The 20517-nt window shown below is 37.1% G+C and overlaps 1 protein-coding gene across 1 annotated transcript; it reads right to left on the bottom strand.

The window, feature by feature from the left end:
• Positions 1-120: 120 nt before the first annotated feature.
• Positions 121-19972, bottom strand: LOC129263284 (proline-rich transmembrane protein 1-like). Its single transcript, XM_064100437.1, has 4 exons — positions 19930-19972; positions 19207-19379; positions 13397-13528; positions 121-309 (listed from the first exon to the last, which is right to left on the bottom strand). The coding sequence occupies exons 1-4, from the start codon at positions 19970-19972 to the stop codon at positions 121-123; spliced, it is 537 nt and encodes a 178-aa protein (XP_063956507.1).
• Between the last annotated feature and the right edge of the window lie 545 nt (positions 19973-20517).

Below are 20517 nucleotides of genomic sequence, written 5' to 3'. Positions count from 1 at the left end.
GATAAAAAAAAAAAGATAACATTAATTTCTAACAGCCAGTTTTGAGTGAGAAGTTTCAATTATGCATTCGAGTGCGGAGATAGATCCATGGAGGCGGTCTCGTTTCAGATATATGGTGTACTAGCCATAAAAATCATTTACCGAAGAAGAGACAGCCGCAAGGATTACCACGTAGTAGACGACGATGAGGATGATACCGATGACCTCGAGGACGATGCCGACGATGAGACCAGCCATAGACCAGTTTTTGGCGGATCGAGAGGATTCCTCAGCTCCTGCCATATCGCCGGCGGTGTAGCGATTACGAACCTGAAACAGAATGGAAAAATAACTTCATTAGAGTAAATCGCTCGTTTTAGCACCTGCCATATCATTACCAGTGTAGCAATCATAAACCTACATAGTAGATCCCGTCAGAGATGTGATTGATCCAATGATTCCGATCAACCACAACTACTGTATGGAAGGCCAGCAATGTCAACATCTAAATTGCATGTTTGTGCAAAATATTTTCCAGTTACGTATGCTGTATATTCATACTCATTGTTATCTTGAAAATTAATTGTGCTTCTCTTTGTTTACAAAGGACATTGTGAAAATTTCCTTTAGGAAAAATTATTACACTGATGGATTTCCATACAGTTGAGGTTGATCAGACCAATCGCAATTCTTTGTATTATTAGACGAAGCCCGGAAAGCCAAGAATTGGAATATCAGTATGGTACATGTATATCACAGGTTTGCAAGTGCCAGCCGCCTGTCATTTCAACAGGGGAGTACCTATTACAAACCTGAAATAGAATGGAAACTATTACAGTACATAGAGGGTATGCTTGAGGCAAAATATTATGCTTTTATTTTCGGTGGCTACTTTTCACAACTAAAGTGTAGGCCTACAGCCTAAATTTGCAACATTGGAAAGCTAACAGTGCAATGAATGGAGATTTCCAAGGCTCCTTTTTTTTAGTTCCAAGGGCTCTTTTGAGCTGTGCCAGTCGTGCTGAATGTGGGCTATCCACCATATTTTATTGTATACAATTATGTTTTTAATACAGAAATAAATACTACTACTGGTTCAGAAAAATGTAAAGATACATTAACATGTAGGGAATAGGGTTCATTCAGGTTTGGACGTTAGGTTTTATGTTTAGCTTTGATATTAAACGTGCAGATTTTTCCATCGGAGAAATTGTCATCGGAGCAAATGTCATGGAGCAATATAATACACATTGTTAGACATGTACCAGCAATTTTCATTATAAGATTAGATTGTGGAAAAAAATACAACAAGTACAGTGCAATATACAGTGTACTGTAACAAAGGTAGTCATCAGAATGACCCAATCCTGTTGAGAATACAAATCTTGCATATTTTTTGTGGGTCAATCAATGTTGATCTGGGTCATGTTTCATATGACTTGTTCTATATGTAACAAATGCACAATTTCTAAAACAAATTTACAAACGGTCAATTGAACTGGAGGATTTCAATAGCTTAAAGGAGAATGAAACTCTTGGAGCAAGTTAGCTTTTGTGAAAGCAGAAAAATCAAAGAATAAGATCAACAAAAGTTTGAGTAAAATAGGACTAGCAATAGAAGAGTTATGAGCATTTGAATGTCGAGATCACTAATGCTATGGAGATCCTCCCATTGGCAATGCGACCAAGATCTATGATGTCACAGATGAACAACTCTCCCTTTTGGACACTGAAAATATACCCCAAAACATCTATTTTTGCTCATTCTAATCATATGACAAACGATTCATCAATGATATAATGTTGTGAAACCTCTGTACTTGTCCTCTCATAAAGAGAACACCTCACCTTGTGATAGACTCTATAAAAGTGAGAATATAAGTGAAATAAGTACTAAAGTAATGAGGGAGTTGTATGTGTGTGACATAACAGATCTTGGTCGCATTGCCAATGGGAGTATCTACATGGCATTTATAGTGATCTCAATATTCAAATGCTCATAACTTTCTTATTATTCATTCAATCTTCCTCAAACTTTCAACAATATGTTTCTTTGATTTTTCTCTTTGATATAGATTCAGCTGGTTTCAAGGGTTTCATTCTCCTTTCAACTATTATTACAAATTTGTTATTGTAATGGACCCCTGATATAAAATCTTCAATGAAAATGTTCATCACCGTTGTTTCAGCCATGGACCTAGTAGGTCCATGTTTCAGCTACATGTACATGTAGGTACATGTATACTTTCATTTCCCCTTGTTAAAGTAATTTGTATTTGAATGTAAGCACAATTGAAAAAAAAATCCTTGCAGTCAACAAATTTTCCCCACAAATTATTCCTATACATAATTTATACGCAAAGCAAATTTGATTCAAATCCTTTTCCATAAAGATAAAAACAAAACTTAGAGGGAAAAATCTGCGGTCTGCATGGGGAAAACCAGATACATGTACATATGTATTTCTCTATAATTTGATTCACAATATCATATTTCAATAAATACTTCACAATAAAAAAGAGAACAAAAAAGCTATTTAAAATTAATCCTAACATGAAAAAAGATTGTAGGTCCATATTCCGAGTTAAAGGTCAAGTCCACCCCAGGAAAATGCTGACTTTAATAAATAGAGAAAAATCAAACTAGCATAGTGCTGAAAATTTCATCAAAATTGGATGTAAAATATAAGAAAGTTATGACATTTTAAAGTTTCGCTTATTTTTCACAAAACAGTGATATGCACAACTAGGTGAGTCAGTCGATGATGTCCATCACTCACTATTTCTTTTGTTTTTTATAGTTTGAATTATACAATATTTCATTTTTTATAGATTTGACAATAAGGACCAACTTGACTGAACCATATAGTATTAAACAATACTAATTCCACATGTTCAGGGAGGAATTAATCGTTGTATCACCTGACAATGAGGAGAAAATTAGAATATTTCATATTTCATGTAATAAAATACAAAAGAAATATTGAGTGGATGACGTCATAGTCTCCTCATTTGCATACCAGCCAGGATGTGCATATAACTGTTTTGTGAAAATAAGCGAAACTTTAATAAAATGTCATAACTTTCTTATTTTACATCCGATTTTGATGAAATTTTCAGTGTTATGCTTGTTGGATTTTTCTCTTTTCATTCAAATCAACTTTTTGTTGGGGTGGACTTGTCCTTTACGGTACTGACGGCAAAAAAAACATTTCTTAGAAAGGCATAATGGTGTACCTCTATAAAGCAAATTTTAAAGGGGAAGTTCACCCTGAAGAAAAGTTTGTTGTAAAAATAGCAGAAAAAGTAATGAAATTGGTGAAGATTTGAGAAAAATTCATTAAATGAATTAAAAAGTTATTAAGTTTCAAGTTTGGATTTGTGACGTCGTAAACAAGCAGCTGCCCCATATGCTATGTAAATATAAAATGCATAAATTTCAATTCTTTAAAGTGATTGGTTAACATTGGTTTGACTTTTTAAAAATCTGAGCTAGAAGGTCACACTTGTCACCTGTGTCTGTGATATGTTACAAAAATGAAGCCCAGAAAAAAATTGTGTTCGAAAATAATTATTTAGTGCTTAAAAAATTGAAATACAAAGTGACCGAAAACACCATCTTTAATAATTCCATCCCATACACTTATGTGTACTATTTAGGCGTCTATAAGACGCCTATTTACAAAATCGGGGTTTGCCTTGTAGTTTTAGCTTTTCATTCTCAATAATGGTTGTTTTCAGGGTTTATTAGTTCTAATACATGCACTTGTACACATGTTTCATCTTGGTTTGAGAATTTTTTAAATCGGCTGCTCACAAAGTTAAACAATACCTTTAATGGTTCGTGATGACTTATTTTTGTTTTCTTTTTAGGAATGGGAGTGAAATGATCTGTCTATTGTAAATACTGAAGGTAAAGTAATAACCGTAAATTTTTCTGAGAAAATGACATTTCATTTAGTTTTTACCGTATGATATAAAGTAGGAAAGCTGCTTGCAAATCAAATAAAAATTCTGGTAATCTTTTGTATTCTTTGATAGATTTTTCTCAACCTCTTCGGCAATATTTTTTATTAATTCTCTGCTATTTGCGCCATCAATTTTTTGTCATGGTGAACTTCCGCTTTTAAGAGAAATTTCTTCAGTAAACAAACTCCAACAAGGAAGTGAGGACAATTCAGGACTACCTGTTTTTTGGTAATGAACAAACTCGTGAAAAATTATTAGTATCATTTATTCATTATCATGCTTTTCCTTTAGGTCAAATACCTTATCTTCCCCAACAGGCCTGTAACATGCACCATGCATAAAAAAAAAAAGACTGGCCGTGATGCAATTGGCCGTAGATAATTTTTATACCCTATTAAAATTTTCCATTTTACAATAACATGTATATACTGTTTAACAGAAATACATACAAATGAGGCCAGAAGTTTACATACACCCAGGAAATTCAAAGAAAAGTTGACACTTGCCAAACATCATAAAATTTACTGATCTTAATTAAATGTTTGCGCTATCATGACGAATTTGATAATAAACAAATGAGTATGCCACGCCTCTTCATATAGCTTTGTCATCAGGAGCTGAAAAATATTTAGAGGTCATTCCCAAAAAAAAAATCTTCACTGTTTAATAAACAAATTAAAAGTAAACACTTGACAAAAAACATTTCATATTTGTACTAGTTACTTCTTAAACAAAAATTTCAGATTACACTTTTTTTTTCAGTGGTATACAGTGTGTATCAAAAAAAAGTTTACACTTAGAAAAAGTCCTGTAAAATTATACATTTGTAATATCCTGAAGATTTTTCCAAATTTTAACATTGGTACAGATCCATTTAAGCAAATGACGATATAACTGTCGAAAAATATTTCCGCTTGAGTGAGCACCACTTACTTTTGAAAAGCTAGTGAAAAATGATTTGCGCAGAACTTTGAAATAGTTATGCGAATAAAAGTAGACCTTATTCATGAATAACACGTTGAATTTAGCTAGTAAAATTGATTTGAAGATATATTTTACCTTTTTTAACTTGTTTCCTCGCCCAAAACACTTCGAAGAGTGCATTGCGCCTCACCCCACTCCCCCACACACCAAGGTCATTGTGACGATATTTGCTTTACACTGAGCTGTGAATTACATAAAATGGCTTAGGCTGGATTTTCATTCTGTTAATCATTGTCAAGCTTGGAAAAGGTGTGGAGAAACAAGTATTAAATGAAAAATGAAATGTAAACCCACTTTAAATGATAAAAACTTAGTAAAAAAATGCTGGAGATGTCTGATATAAACTTTTGTTCAGATTCAGTTATGTCCTCAGATCCAGCTGGCACAAAAGGGTAAAGGTTGTGCTTACTAAGCGTTGAAATTTCAATTTGGGTGGCAAAATTGTTACAAAATGCTTGAATGTATCCGTTTTATTTCAATTGACTAAAAGTGCAAGGGAAATGTTTCGCAGGGTAAGTTTGATTTCGCCCTTCCCCCTTGACACAGCGTAAAAACGAGCATTTCTGCGCAAACAGATTTTTGCGAGCTTTCGAAAAATGGACAGTGCTCACTCAAGTGTAACATTCTGTCAAAACTTTTACTTTCATTGGATAGATGAGACCCAAACCCAAGATTATATGTGAAAAAAATACCCACATGTATATTTTTTAATTCCCAGGGCTTTTCAAAGTGTAAACTTTTTTTTGATACACACTATATACTGTATCATGATAGAAAATGTAAGATATATCATAGATTTGACATTTATACATGTACATTTCTATGAAATGTTTGAAAATAAAAACAAACAATAGAATACATTTGGCACGAATATCCTTTTTTTTTCAAAGAAAATTCCATCTGAAAAAAAAAAAATCGCAACAGCATCCCAATCATGTGAAAGAGCTAATACGCTCTTTCATTTGATACCAAATTCACGTCACGGTAGTATAATATTTCTGAAGATAGAGTGAATGTTAATACAATGCCTTGCAAGGGAACAAATTTCACTGAATTCTATGGGTGCATGTACACGTTTGGTCTCGACTATATATGCCTACATGTATATGCCATATAAAAATACATGAACAATGTACGTGTACACCGCTTATTTTCCCTATAGACCTGCAATATTGCAGTAAAAAATAATTCAAGAGTTTGAAAATGTGTGTTTCTCAATCTACAGCCTGTCATTAGCTTTTTTATTACCGGTAGGGCTCGATTTTAAACATGCTGAAAAAAAGCCTTTCATGTAATGCTCCCCAGATACTGGAAAGTATGTACATGAAGCAACAGTTCCCATTTTGTATTATGTTATAAAGGCTGATTTCCCCCTTTAAAATGTAGTAGATAATGAAAACCAATTAGTAATTCCAGGATTTCCTTTTTCTCTTGAGAAAAGAGGAAATAAGATGAGTAACTATTTGTCCATGTACTTAAAGGTCAAGTCTACTGGTGGGCTATTGCATAAAATATGTACGTCTGAGCAAGGCGCGGCTCCAGGGGGGGGGGGCACGTGTCCACCCCCCCTTTTGAGAAGCAAAATAAAAAATTTGTAATGTAAAAATGCCATTATATCAGAGGTGTGTCCCCTCTTTGGAAATTGAAGACCTTTTTTGGGGTACGAAATATCCTTAATTTGAGGTTGAAAACCTTTTTTTTTTTGGGGGGGGGGCTTGTCAATATTTTCCTCCGAAAAATTCCCTCCCCTCCTTTTGGAAAATCCTGGATCCGCCCCTGGTCCGAGCCCATGTTTGTGAGAACTTCATGAAATTTTCTGTCTCTGATAATTCTGGTTCTTATGCCAGTGTAATGTTCTCAACTAGTTCTATAAAATGGACCATGACTTGGGCCAGGTTTATGAGGTGAAGTAAAAGAATGGAGAAAAATGGGGGTCCGACGTACAGAAAGGGTGAATATTTAACAATGGAATAGCCTTGACAGTGGTGTTTTTTTTTTACCTGAATTGCAAAAGTATGAATGATAAAGCAACTCCAAGCAACCAGAGGACTGAAGGCTGAAGGTCCTATCTGAGGGATCTAGTTGGATTAATGCCTTTCTATTTTGGTAATACTAGCGCACCATATAGAATCAAACCCTTGTATTATAACCAGAATAGAAACCCCTACTCTGACTCTACTGATTAAGCTATCACATCTTGTTATTTGTACATTAATAAAATAAAGGAAAACATACAAATGTACTTTACAAACTATGTACATGTATAACATTTACTTTGCTAAATGTATTTTTATAGTGCACCCTCGATAGGCCTGCCTATCACAATGAGTAGAACTATGTACGTGTAAAATGGTAACAAATTGAGCACTGTTTTGTAGCCATTTCATGTAGGCCCGGGGGGGGGGGGGGGGGGGGGGTACTCGACCAAAAAAGTAGTAGGAACAGGCCTCGGAACTACAAATGTTTGTGAAAACGGGGGTCCTTGGAACGGGTCGCCTGCGTGTGCATCCCAATGGAACGGGCATACGTACATGCAGCTAGTCCGGCGGTACGGGCGCTAGCGCAGAGGCGATGGTCGGCCGCTTTTCACCAAAATTGCGGCTCTTTGTAGCAGATCAACGCGGCCGGAACGGCGTAACGGAAATATATGTGAAGCTTTGGAGCGGATTTCTTTCTTCTTTTCTCTCGATAAGAAAATGCTATGCTTTGGAGTGGCTTTCTTTGTTCTTTTTCTCAATAAGATAAAAACGCTATGCCCTGGAATGGAAATTTGAGTGTAAAAATGGGGGTCCCCTCTGCGCCTGAGTCTGCGGCACATACCCACTATGCATCTACTGAGTGCCCCCCCAGGAATGTAGAAAAAATCTAAATTTGCTACAAACCCTTTTTTCAAAAGGGCTAAGAATTGCTACAATAAGGCTATAAAATGGGAGAGAAAATGGCTACTATTTTATCTCAGTCACATTTGCTTAGATACGAAAGCCAAACGGCGAGTCGAAAACAGCCCTTTTATTCATTTCATCAAAACCACCTACAAGTATGTATGTAGCTGAGGGGTGTTTGATATTGCTGTTCGTAATTGAGATGCGATAAACATGTACATGTATTATGCTTGTAAACACTCTTTTTTTCATACTGTCTCTAACTTTGGTTGCCAAGTGCAAACATAATTACCGGTATGCTTGCTTATGATTGAAATTAAAGCAAACTGAAACTGAACTGAAATCTCAATTTTAGGGCTATTTTACCTGTACATGTACCTTAAACTTTAAAAGGGAAGTTGATGATGATGATGATGCACAGCATTTGTATAACGCCATATATCTGTCAAAGACATTCAAAGGCGCATTGGAGGAGCCAGGCAATCTGGGTCGCCTACAAGGGCGCCCACACAGAACTGTGACCCGCAGGTCTCTCCTCCCAATAACTGGTTGGGGGAATGCAGGTGGACCACTACACCGGGGTTCCCCCCTACTCTTAATATTTGAATAGTGCAGTGGGTTCTTAACGTGCAAAGGTGGTGATTCTCCTCTACACGGGGCCTCCATTTAACGTCCTATCCAAGGGACGGAGTGTTTTCCACTGTAACATAGCCTGCATCTATGAAACAGGGGAGACACGTTTACACACAACGCACTGGCTTCAGTCATCCGCCCGGGATGGACTCGAACCCACGATCTTTGGACGGGCAGACACTTTGAAGACTGAGCCAACTTCGCTCTCACCCAGACAAAGAGTTTATTATAAAAGTACATGTAAATGCGCATACATTCGTAATTACGAAGGTTCGTTATTCCGAAGGTTCGTATTTCCGAAGGTTCGTAATTCCGAAGGTTCGTTAGTCCGAAAACGAAATAAGGGTCGTAATCCCGAAGGTTCGTTAGTCCGAAAACGAAGTGAGGTTCGTAATTCCGAAGGTTCGTTAGTCCGAAAACGAAATGATTAACGAACCTTATTTCGTTTTCGGATTAACGAACCTTCGGAACAACGAACCTTATTTCGTTTTCGGATTAACGAACCTTCGGAACATCGAACCTTATTTCGTTTTCGGATTATCGAACCTTCGGAATAACACCACAAATGTTCGGATTAACGAACCCTTTTACGTTTTCGGATTAACGAACATCGAAGTATAGGCAATTTACGTGTTTGGGAATTACGAACCTTTGGAATAAAGAACCTTCGGAATTACGAACCTTCGGAATTACGAAATGTAACCATGTAAATGTAGCAGAAAAAAAATAATGAATGAATATTGGCAAAGGTTTGAGGAAAAGCCATCAAGGAATAAAATGTGGGTGAGTCGTGGTCTAGTGGTTCTGACTCTCGCCTTTCAAATAGAGGGTAGTGGGTTCGAATCCTAGCTATGGCGTGTTTTCCTTCAGCAAGAAATTTGATCCACACTTTTCTGCACTCGACCCATGTGAGGTAACTGGGTACCGGCAAGAAGAAATTCCTCAAAAAGCTGTGCGCACCAGAATCGGTAGACTACCATAGCTTAATAGCCGGGGTAATATACATACATGTAGGAGTGCCTTGAGCACCTAGCAAGGTGGATACGTGTGCTATACAAATCCTATATTATTTATTTTTATAAAAAAGTTAACAGAATTTATAATCAATGGATTTGTGACGTCATACATGTACGTGAGCAGCTTTCCTACATAATTATACAGTACTTGTACCTATCGTATGATTAAAAAATCAATGAAATGTCATTCCCTCAGAAAATTGAAATTGTATTTTAATTGTACCTTCAGTACAGTATAGATCGACAATTTATATCAAAACCTCTCCAAAAAGAAGAGATAGTCATGACATGAACCACTAAAAAATCAAAATTTATTTTTTATATTACATCACACACGTGTATGGGCAGGCCAGGCAGCTGCTCGTATGATGGCACACATCAAAAACTTATACTATGTATGCTATTAATCTTAGATTGTCCTCAGACCTTCACCAATATTTTTCAATATTTTTTCTGGCATTTTTACAACAAATTTATCTTAAAGGAGAATGAAACTCTTGGAGCAAGTTAGCTTTTGTGAAAGCAGAAAAATCAAAGAATAAGATCAACAAAAGTTTGAGGAAAATAGGACTAGCAATAGAAGAGTTATGAGCATTAGAATGTCGAGATCACTAATGCTATATAAGATCCTCCCATTGGCAATGCGACCAAGATCTATGATGTCACTGATGAACAACTCTCCCCTTTTGGACGCTGAAAATATACCCCAAAACATATCCTTTTGCTCATTCTAATCATATAACAAACGATTCATCAATGATATAATTTTGTGAAACCTCCGTACTTGTCCTCTCATAAAGAGAACACCTCAACTTGTGATAGACTCTATAAAAGTGAGAATATAAGTGAAATAAAGTAATGAGGGAGTTGTACGTGTGTGACATCACAGATCTTGGTCGCATTGCCAATGGGAGGATCTACATGGCATTAGTGATCTCAATATTCAAATGCTCATAACTTTCTTATTATTCATTCAATCTTCCTCAAACTTTCAACAATATGTTTCTTTGATTTTTCTCTTTGATATGGATTCAGCTGGTGTCAATACAATACAATACATTATGATTGAACTCTCGATTGCTAATTGTACTTCAAAAATTATTTAGTGTACTTAACTCTCAAGAGTCTGCTCTCAAAAGACAATTAAATCATTAATTATACATAAAGCAGGTACTTGTGTACAGTACATAATTTCATAGGAGATACCGGTACATGCACATGTATCTGCAGTTTGTACAGTATATCAACTCTTGCACGCTTGAATTATTTTTTGGGGAAAAATAATGACAATTAATTAATATTTTCTTTGAATATAGAGTTCCAAATTTCACAATTGATATTGATATTTATTGAATAGATGCTACCTGAGAACTATAGCTATTTTAATATTACATTTCCTGGTATTAAGGTATTAAAGGGAGAAAAAAAATTATTACCATTGTTGAATTGAATTGTACGAATGTGCAAAATTGCAACATCAGCGCAGCAAAAGTATACAGTTAAGACTAAATGGTGGAAAATCAAAACTGAAAAAAAAAATAGTGTACATACCTTCATACATTGTTACATAATTTTCTTGTCTCTGATTTATTGCTGGGACAATCAATATCAAGCTAAAATTCTTTTGCTCCCCCCATTTTAATTTTTAATTTCATCATAGGTGTCATGCCACAGGACAGATGCGATGGGATATACGAAAATATTCTGTGTACAGTAAATGGTAATTTTACTTCACGTCATGTATCTTGATCTGGGCCTAAAAAATACATTCAAATTCGTGTATAAATAAAGGCGGTATCAATTTATGTAAAAGAAAAATGGCTGGAGAAAGATGGTCCTTATATTTTATAATACATGTTTGTAATTCCTTCCTATTGACAATTTTGTTGGCTAGCTGTTTTGTTCTACAGGCAGGCTTTCATTTTTTTACTGACAGTGACGTGTATTACAACTTGATCAAATTGTTGATACAACTCTGACTGGTGAACACTGAGATTGAGTCAGGGGTGTGAGTGGTCACAGATAAAAAGATCTGAAAAAAGCTGAAGAGTGTTGAAAAAGTCTGAAATAGAAAGAGCTCCCATACTTTTTGTACAGAGGAAGGCCAAAAATAAGCTGAAATTAAGCTGAAAATCAAAACAAAAAAAATCTGAAATCAGATGAAAATCTTAACTCTCACACCCCTGGATTGAGTCTACGTGTCATCCCAACAAGCCCCCCCCCCCCCTTCTCTCTCTCTCTCTCTCTCTAATTGCCCATCTCCAGTTCTCCACCCACAATAAAAGATAAATACTAGTTGTGGTAATGATCTCAAAATGAATTTGAACAGAATCCAATGAAATTACCACCAAAGTGTTTGTACATGTATAGGCTGTATATGTTCCAAATATATAGCTCTGGAAGAAAATGCGTAATTGCTGGGAATGAGCAAAATAAGCATGGAATTGCATCAAATGTTGTGTATTTTTCAAGGCAATATTAATACATTAAAATAAAAATAAACAAACAAACAAACAAACAAACAAACATTGTCCCAGATACAGTATGTACAGTAACAAGCATATTTCTCTGTTAGGTGATCATCAGAATCATCAATTTTGAGATATATGTAGGATTTCATGATTTTACAAATATAAATAATGTACCAGATCTAATGTATAATAATATTTTGATAATTATTAAACCTTGATTTAAAAAGACTTTCTCATGAAATAATTGCTTGCTGCAACTTCTGTCTTTTACCTTACTGGTGCCTCTGTGCATCTCATCATTAATTATCATACTGTGTAAGTACTGTACATAATCAACTATCTGCTGGTGCCTTGATGGCATGAACACAGCGTCATTTATACGCTTGCAGCCAAAGCTAACTGATCTGAGCAAGCCAAGCTTTCAAGGCTGGGCATGATCGATTGAACGAATCTAATGAAATAAAGAAGAAACCCTTTGTGTATTAAAATGCATGGTCCTTGACGCACTGCATGCATTCTAAATGTACAGTACAGTATAGGCCTACTTTTGTATTCATTGTGGAATTTATAAACATTTTCTGTAGATAACTCTGCGTACACATAAATGCATACAGGATTTGCAGCACTTGGCAACTTGGTGCATAAATCAGAATTTGCGATCTAAGGTCCGAGGTCAGTCCTGAGAATATTGAAAAATGAGACATTTTTATATAAAACAGTTGCAAGCGGGAGAGGAACCTACATGTTCCTGTAGTCTGCAGGCACAGACCTTTGGTTTTTACAATATGCATACTGTACATGTAATTGTGCATATAATGCAGAGTCTGGAGTAGGAAGACTAGATTCACTATGTACTGTACTACTGTTGCTACCTCTTAATACAGGTACAGTACAATATTTGATACAGACAGAGATTTTTTAAAGTCTAGTCTTCCCTCTAGACATGGGCCCGTATTCTGAAGTCGGGTTTAACTTAAACTCAGGTTTAAAGTTGTGGTTTAAGTATGGGAAGCCAAAAGTCTCAAAATTTTTATTTAGTTGCACGTTTCTTATATTTACTCTGCTCTTTCGTGATTCATCGATGGTGAAGACAATACTTCCTAGATAATTATGAATGATTTAAGAGCCAAATGAGCTGAAATATGATATCTCTACTGTTAGTGATTTATGTACATGTAACAATTGGCCATCCATACTTACATAAAATGTAAACCACAACTTTAAACCTGAGTTTAACTTTAATAAACCCGACTTCAGAATACGGGCCATAGTGTATGATTGTTAAGACTGTCAAATTTGAGTCTGTGCTTGCAGACTAGGAGGTACCAATTACATACATGTACATGTAATTTCTTCCTTCGTTGGCTGCAGGCCGAGGCCCGACAATAATACACACGGACAAGTCAGATATGTAGGGAAATAGAAATACACATTGCCAATTTGAGGAATAAGAACAGACTTACATCCATGGACTTCACGATGCCAACGATTCCAAATGGCAAACAGCAACAGATGGTGACGAAGATAGCAAAGGCCAGGTAGTCATTGGGTTGTGGCTGGGATTGACGTACGATCATCGTCGTCTGAGGCGCAGTCTGAAATATAAGAAATACAGTAATCATTAAATAATGCAGCTCATGAAATAATCTCCCAATTGCTGTAGAGTGAGTGATTGTATCATTACCGACCTGCCTTGTATTACCGAACGTGCGCACCACACGCGTCAGAAAATAATTTCATACGCTCAAAACTTTGCAACATCCTTCCAAAGGGAACTAACTACATGTGGAATAGAAAGATGGTGAAAATGGTAGAAAACACATTTTCAAAGTCTTTATGTTCTCAAAATAATAATAAAAACATTATATAAAAATAGCTCATCAGTGAGTTTGTTGTTTTCTCAACTTTTCCCACAGAAAGTGCACACGTTCAGTATTACGATGCCATTTTCAAGAGACCAAAACATTCCACATGCGAAGAGGGATGCGATCATCGGAAGCTGATATTGTAAAAAAGAAAAGGGATTTCGACAAAATTTTTACATTTGTAGGAATTTGTGTATTTATGGTGAAAGCTCATTGATAAATTTTATGCGAATATTGTGTTTGATATGATTGAATTCATGGAAAGTCTTCGGTAGTACGATCCACTACCATACAGTGTACATTGCAGGAGTCATACTGTACATGTAGAACTGGGGAACCTTGTACACAAAATCATAATAATAACCACCTGACAGCGTAAGGAAGCACAAAAGGGCGGCAGACGATTTCGCCCTCATGGCTACCCAAATGTTCCTAAAATTCCCCCAAAATGCATGCTTTTGGAGTCACCATTCTTTCTATATTATTAGTCCCAAATCTTAACAAGCAATATTCAAGATTATTTATTTAGAAAGCAATATCCTAAATAATAATATGGCAATATATGTTTTGCTTTTTTTTTACTTTTTACCTGCTTGTTGACCCCCCCCCCCCAGACCTGCCAACCTCTGGGAATGAAAAACTGTATTCTGTGATAAAAAAAACTGTATTTTTCCCCAAAAAAGTGTATTTCATAATAAAATGCTTGGCGCACTCGCTCATCGCGGCGCTCAAGCTGCATGCAAGCTAAAATGCGCACTGCTCTTGCAGATGAAAAAAAAAACATTAAAACATGTGTATATCTTCACCCTGGTTTGAACAAAATGATTGAAAAAAAAAACAAGTTACCTGAAATTACATTGATCTAATAACCATATTTGTGCACATTTTATGAAATAGAGACATAAAGAGATTATTTTTCTCAATAAATAACGATTTAGTTAAAAAAAAAAAAATATATATATATATATATATACCGGTATATATTTTTTTTTACAAAAAACATATTTTTCAAAGAAAATACGTACTGCCGTATTCTGGTTGCAAAAACGCACTAAATACGGCTAAAACGTACTGGTTGGCAGGTCTGCCCCCCCCCAAAAAAAAGCCCTAAAAATGAAAGAAAAGTCCTCCAAAATTTGTATTTTTCCCAATGTGGAATAAGAGAGAGCCCCTAAAGAATGAATATCACATTTCCTACCCTGCCATCTGATCATTGCTTCATATTGTGATATTTTTTTTTGCATTGTCAGCCCCCCCCCCCCCCCCACTTTCAAGACCATTCTGTAACAAATGCATTGTCATTGAGCTACATGTACATGCTGGATGTCAATGATTCCTACAAGCCTGGCTATCATATTAAGATCCAACGAATATGGACTCTGAGCAAAGTATAAACTTCCTTTTTCAGTTTTCACCGACCGGAAGATTGTGATCAGTCATGCATGAATATTAATGAGTCATTACATGTATGTATTAAAGTGCAATAGTGCATATTTTCAGATCTTTCTATGACCATTGATGCGTGACTTGAAATGCTTCAATGATCATGATTTTATTTTTATTTTTCTGAGAGATGACATGATGCACATGTACAGTGTATGCTTTCATAATTCTGATACTTATCAGGTTTTTTTTCATTTTGGCAGGAAATGAAATAAAAATTATATATCAAGTGCTGTAGAAAATTTAATGAGGTGTAACTGCAGTCAGACATTCATTTGTATTTAAAAAATTGTTTATGTGCAATATTGGAATACATGTACATGTACTATTAATTGTATAAAATACATGTATCTCAAGACTCATAAAAATACGAAATGAGTCATAGACTGTAATCATTGACGAATTATGTACTACCCTTGAATATCAAGGTCTGAAAATATGCAATTGAATAAATTTCATAAAATCATTCGTGCATGACTGATCACAATTTTCAATTAGTCTGGTAATTATGATAGAGTCATATTCACGTACATGTACGACTCATTAGGTTAAAAAAAAAAAAAAATTCATTTCCCTGAATGGGAATTGGGAAATTGTTACCATATTGACATGCACTTTTGTGGGATTTTCCAAACTTAAAATTGGCTTGAATTCAAGGGCATTGATTTAATATAAAGAGCATGACAAAGACAAAAAAAATTAAAAAATTAGATACATGAACAATGAATACATGTATGTACATACATACTGTAGACCTCATGTACTGGGGTACTTGTTTTGGTATTACATGTAGTCTGCAGGCACAGACCCTCATTAAACTTTTATCAACAAGTGGGTCTTCAAACAAGACTAGCACTAATAAAACTTGCAGTACAGACGGGTCTGCAGGCAGCGACCCTGATCGAAACTTTTATAATCATGTGGATCTTCAACATTAGCACAAATAATACTTGGTGTTTAAAAGTCATTGGTAGGGACTTTATTATAGGCTGCATATTCAGACTATCTCTTTCCTATTAAAAATGAAGGGTATACAGATCAAACTACAGTACTTTGCTTCAGTATTGTGGTTTAATTACCCCACATCTTGGCAAGGGGTGTGAACTAATGATCCCTTGGCAGCGATTCAATAGGTGGTTTCAGACCGCCTCGAAGTTCGTCAGTTCCAGGTATTCTCTGATCGGGAAAGTTAACCTGATAAAAAAATACCAGGTATTTTGGTAATGTGAAAGCAAACTACGCGTAATTTCCCCGAAAGAAAATACCCGCTAAATAGTAGGTAATTGGCGAAATTACGAGAACTTTCGCGGGGATTTTTCCAAGGTCGCAGGTATTTTGGCAATGTTAAAGCAATTTATGGGAACTTTTAGCCCAGCGTGTCGTTGGGCGCGGGCGCCGTGGGTGGCTGCTGGGCTAGTGGTTTTGAATCTCGCACCTTGCCTGCTTATTAGACCATACTGCGCATGCTCCTAACTTCAGGAATTTATCCCGAAGGGTATGTTTCGGGGTGGTGTGAATGCAGGAATAATTAATGGGTATTTTTTAGCCTAAAAATGTTCTATTAATTTAACAGGGATTTTTGTGATCTAGGCGGTTTGAAACCGCCTCATGAATATCCGGCTTGAAATTGACATGTAATCCTTGAAAAAAAATCTAGTGCATTACCACGGCTTCCTCAGTTTCCTTTGATAATAATAATTTATAGTGCTGTACTTCATGGATCCATGATTCACAAAGTTATCTCATAGAAAATTATGTTATTGTTCATGAATAATAGTTGCCATACAGTGTGTCCCACAAAAAAAACCCTGATAATTATCAATGATTATTAATATCTGAATATATTTGGACAAAAGACACATTGTAAAGCTTTAGAAGTCTCCTTTTTCATCTGGTACAATTCATTTTCCACCCATGAGCAAGGAAAAGAAACCAAAAGACAGTCTGGCGCTATGGTGGGGGACATCTGAATCTGAATCCCCCCCCAAAAAAACCAAATGAAATAATTAATAAGATACCTCAATCACAGGAAAGGGTCAAGAAATGATTATGAAAGAATTTGCATACTAAAAATGTTTATCGCTTTCTCAAATATCTGCTACCGTAGCCATCGCATGGTTTTAGGCTTCATGTACACGTATATATGAATGGCTGATCATCACCAAAAGGGAGTGTTGTATCAAGATTAAAAGTCTGACAGAGCTCTACATACCTGTAGGCTACCGGCACTAGCGTACCTACGGGGGGGGGGGGGCAGTCTGCCCCCCCTGACGAGCCACAACCCATGCAAAGGATGTATCCCTGCCCCCCCTGACGAGCTTGAAAGACCTTTTTTGCCCCCCCCCCCTGCGAGCTTGAAGACCTTTATTGCCCCCCTGACGAGCTTGAAGCTCTTTTTTTTTTTTTTTTTTTTTTGCTTGTCAAATTTTTTTCTGGTACGAAATCCTTCATTTGTGATTGAAGACCTTTTTTTTTTTTTTTTGCTTGTCAAATTTTTTTGGCGGATGGTTTTGCCCCCCCTGTGAAAAATCCTAGGTACGCCACTGGCTACCGGTACATGTACAAATGTCTTCATTTGAAATTATTGGAATATATTTTTAAAGATGAGAACTTCATTTCTTGACCATTATCTAGGGAGGTGGAGACAGAATGACTGATAGGTACATGTACAGTTCATGTATGCGACCAACTAATACCACACTGTCTGCCTGCCGTTCAGAGACAGTCTTGGGGTATGCTGAAGAGGGCACGGGTAGGGGGGGGGGGCACTCAAATTCTTTTTTGATGGGGGTGTGCCTCATGAAACTCTGAAATGGGGGTCTAAGGAACTGACTAAATGGTTAAAGTACGGGGTCTTGGGAACTAAATATATATTGCGGTGTGTGAAAAGCAGGGTCTACGGAACGGGATCGCGGCACTTATAATTCTCGCTACCCCAAATAGCGATTTCGCCGAGATCCGGGAAAATCCCTGTAACGCGCATTGCATTATGGGATAGCTTTTCGGTATTACAACTTCCTGATCGGAAGTCCAATGCACTGTTTTGCCATTCAGATCAACAGTGCCGTCATGCACAACAACACAACGTCGCTTTCGCTCGGAAAGTTCGTGATCACAACCCTCTCTTTCACATTTTCACGTGAAATATATTTTTTATTTCTATTTATAATTCAAATGGAATAAAAACTGACCAAATTAGATAAAACGTATTATAATCTGTTCCTTTTTACGCTGATTGGCATCGATTTCAGCGTGGTGGAAAACTCAGTATCGCGAACCTCGCGCGAGCATAACTCTGAACCGGAAGTGGTGATGACGACCCGACGAAGTGAAAATTATCTCGTCTCGCGCATTATGAGATTTTTGTTCCTATTTGGGGTAGCGAGAATTACATGTATATACATGTAGGGAGTTGCAAAGCCATACGTGCACTGCAAGTCGTGCATCTCTCGCATGCGGTGCTCGCGCTTGACGAGTTTGGCAGGGCTGGGGCCGGGGAACTGAGATGTCTCGTAACAAGGGTCTTGCGAGCGGGGCTAAGTGGCTTCTGGGGAGTGTTTCATCAACATTTTCATCCGACAAGTTGTCAGATCCGACATCTTTCTCTGATGTTGATTGGCTGAGAGGTACGGTACTGTTACTATGGTAACTGTCGGATAAAATGGGACTTGTCGGATAAAACGTCCGACAGGTCCTTTCATGAAACGCCCCCCCCCCCCCCCCGAACTTCACTTTTGTTATTCAGAGTATCTAGAGAACTGAAAATTAGGTCTGAAAAAGGGGGTCATCGAAGCAGCACGTCCCCGTACCACCAATATATGTGAGTGCCCCCTCCTCCGGGGAGAGTGTACACTGGGGAGGTTATCCTTGCAGGGGGCGGAGGGAGGGGGGGTGGTTTAAAGGTGTACTTGTAGGGGGTGGGGACAGAAACCGGTAAGTTATTGTGTGCATGTACAGCAACTTACCGCTACAATGACATTCTGCCCGCCGGCGTATTGAGCCTGACCCTGAGGGTAAGCTGGAGGGGCGCCCTGGGGTGGGTAGCCTTGTGGGGGATATTGGTTCTGGGGGACCGAGGCGTATCCTTCAGGCTGTTGGGGAGGGTAGACAGCTTCCTGAGCCTTGTCTGGGTAAGGAGCTGAAAGAAAAAAAGTGGAAAGATGAAACATTTCCTTCAAATTCGAACTCACTATCAATAAACAAAACAAAGTACAATCAGTAAATACTGCAGATCACTGATCAGCAAATTATAAACCTAAACTGTGTACTGTTTATACAAAAGGACACAAGTGTGCCCCCCCCCTTGAGAATCGCAGCAAATATAATTTGTTGTTCATCCACAAATGAATAGGACTTCCTCTTTTTTAAGCATTAATTGTCAAATTGTATGAGGGACAAAATGACTTTTTGCTTTGTCAAATTTTACGCAGTCGACAAAATGTCCTTCATATTTGAGTAAAAACCTGTTTTTCTTGCTTGAATTAAATAGTGAAACTCTTTTCTTTGTCGAATTTTCCTTGGGGGAATTTGTCTCCCCCCCTTGTAAAATCCTGGATCTGCCCTGTCCATGTCTGTCCACAAAATATCATAATCTTGCTCCCAATATCAATTACCATCTACATGTACATGACCCAAAATTGTATACTCTGTTATTTTTTAAAACCAGATGAGAATATATCACCGTATACTTGTACCAGTATGAGATGGACTGCAGTGAGCACTACATTTCATCTGCAAGCACAGATCCAGAATGGAACTTTACTCAACAACTGGATTTTGCAAAATTGCAACAGACCAGCACAAACATTTATATGCTTTTCACACTGTACTTTTTTTCCTTAACCCCGGGAAATTGGTGGGGCTAAGGGGGGGCCTTAGCCCCACCAATTTCCCGGGGTTAAGCTTAGCCCACTTCGTTTTCACACTTCGTTTTAGCAAAGTGGGCTAGTACGGTAAAAAGTACTATCTGGCCCTGCAAAAAAGCAGCTTATTGTGCAGTGTTAAACGAAACTGGGCTAAAGAAAAGTGGGGCTAAGCAATAGCCAATCACAGACGTCAAAATTGCACGTTAATCACGCTCTGTCTGGTAAAATCATCAATATTCATGAGCTGTGGGATAGTCCGGGGTTAAGGCGTTAACCCCGGTTTAGCAGATAGTATGGGGTTAAGAAAGACAGTGTGAATCCAAAAAAGATAGTATGGGGTTAAGGATAGTCCGGGGTTAAGGATAGTATGGGGTTAAGGAAATGCAATGTGAAAAGCATATTACAGTGTAA

This window comes from Lytechinus pictus, chromosome 6, assembly GCF_037042905.1.
Source record: "Lytechinus pictus isolate F3 Inbred chromosome 6, Lp3.0, whole genome shotgun sequence".
Lineage (NCBI taxonomy): Eukaryota > Metazoa > Echinodermata > Echinoidea > Temnopleuroida > Toxopneustidae > Lytechinus > Lytechinus pictus.
This window is presented reverse-complemented; position numbering and strand designations above follow the sequence as displayed.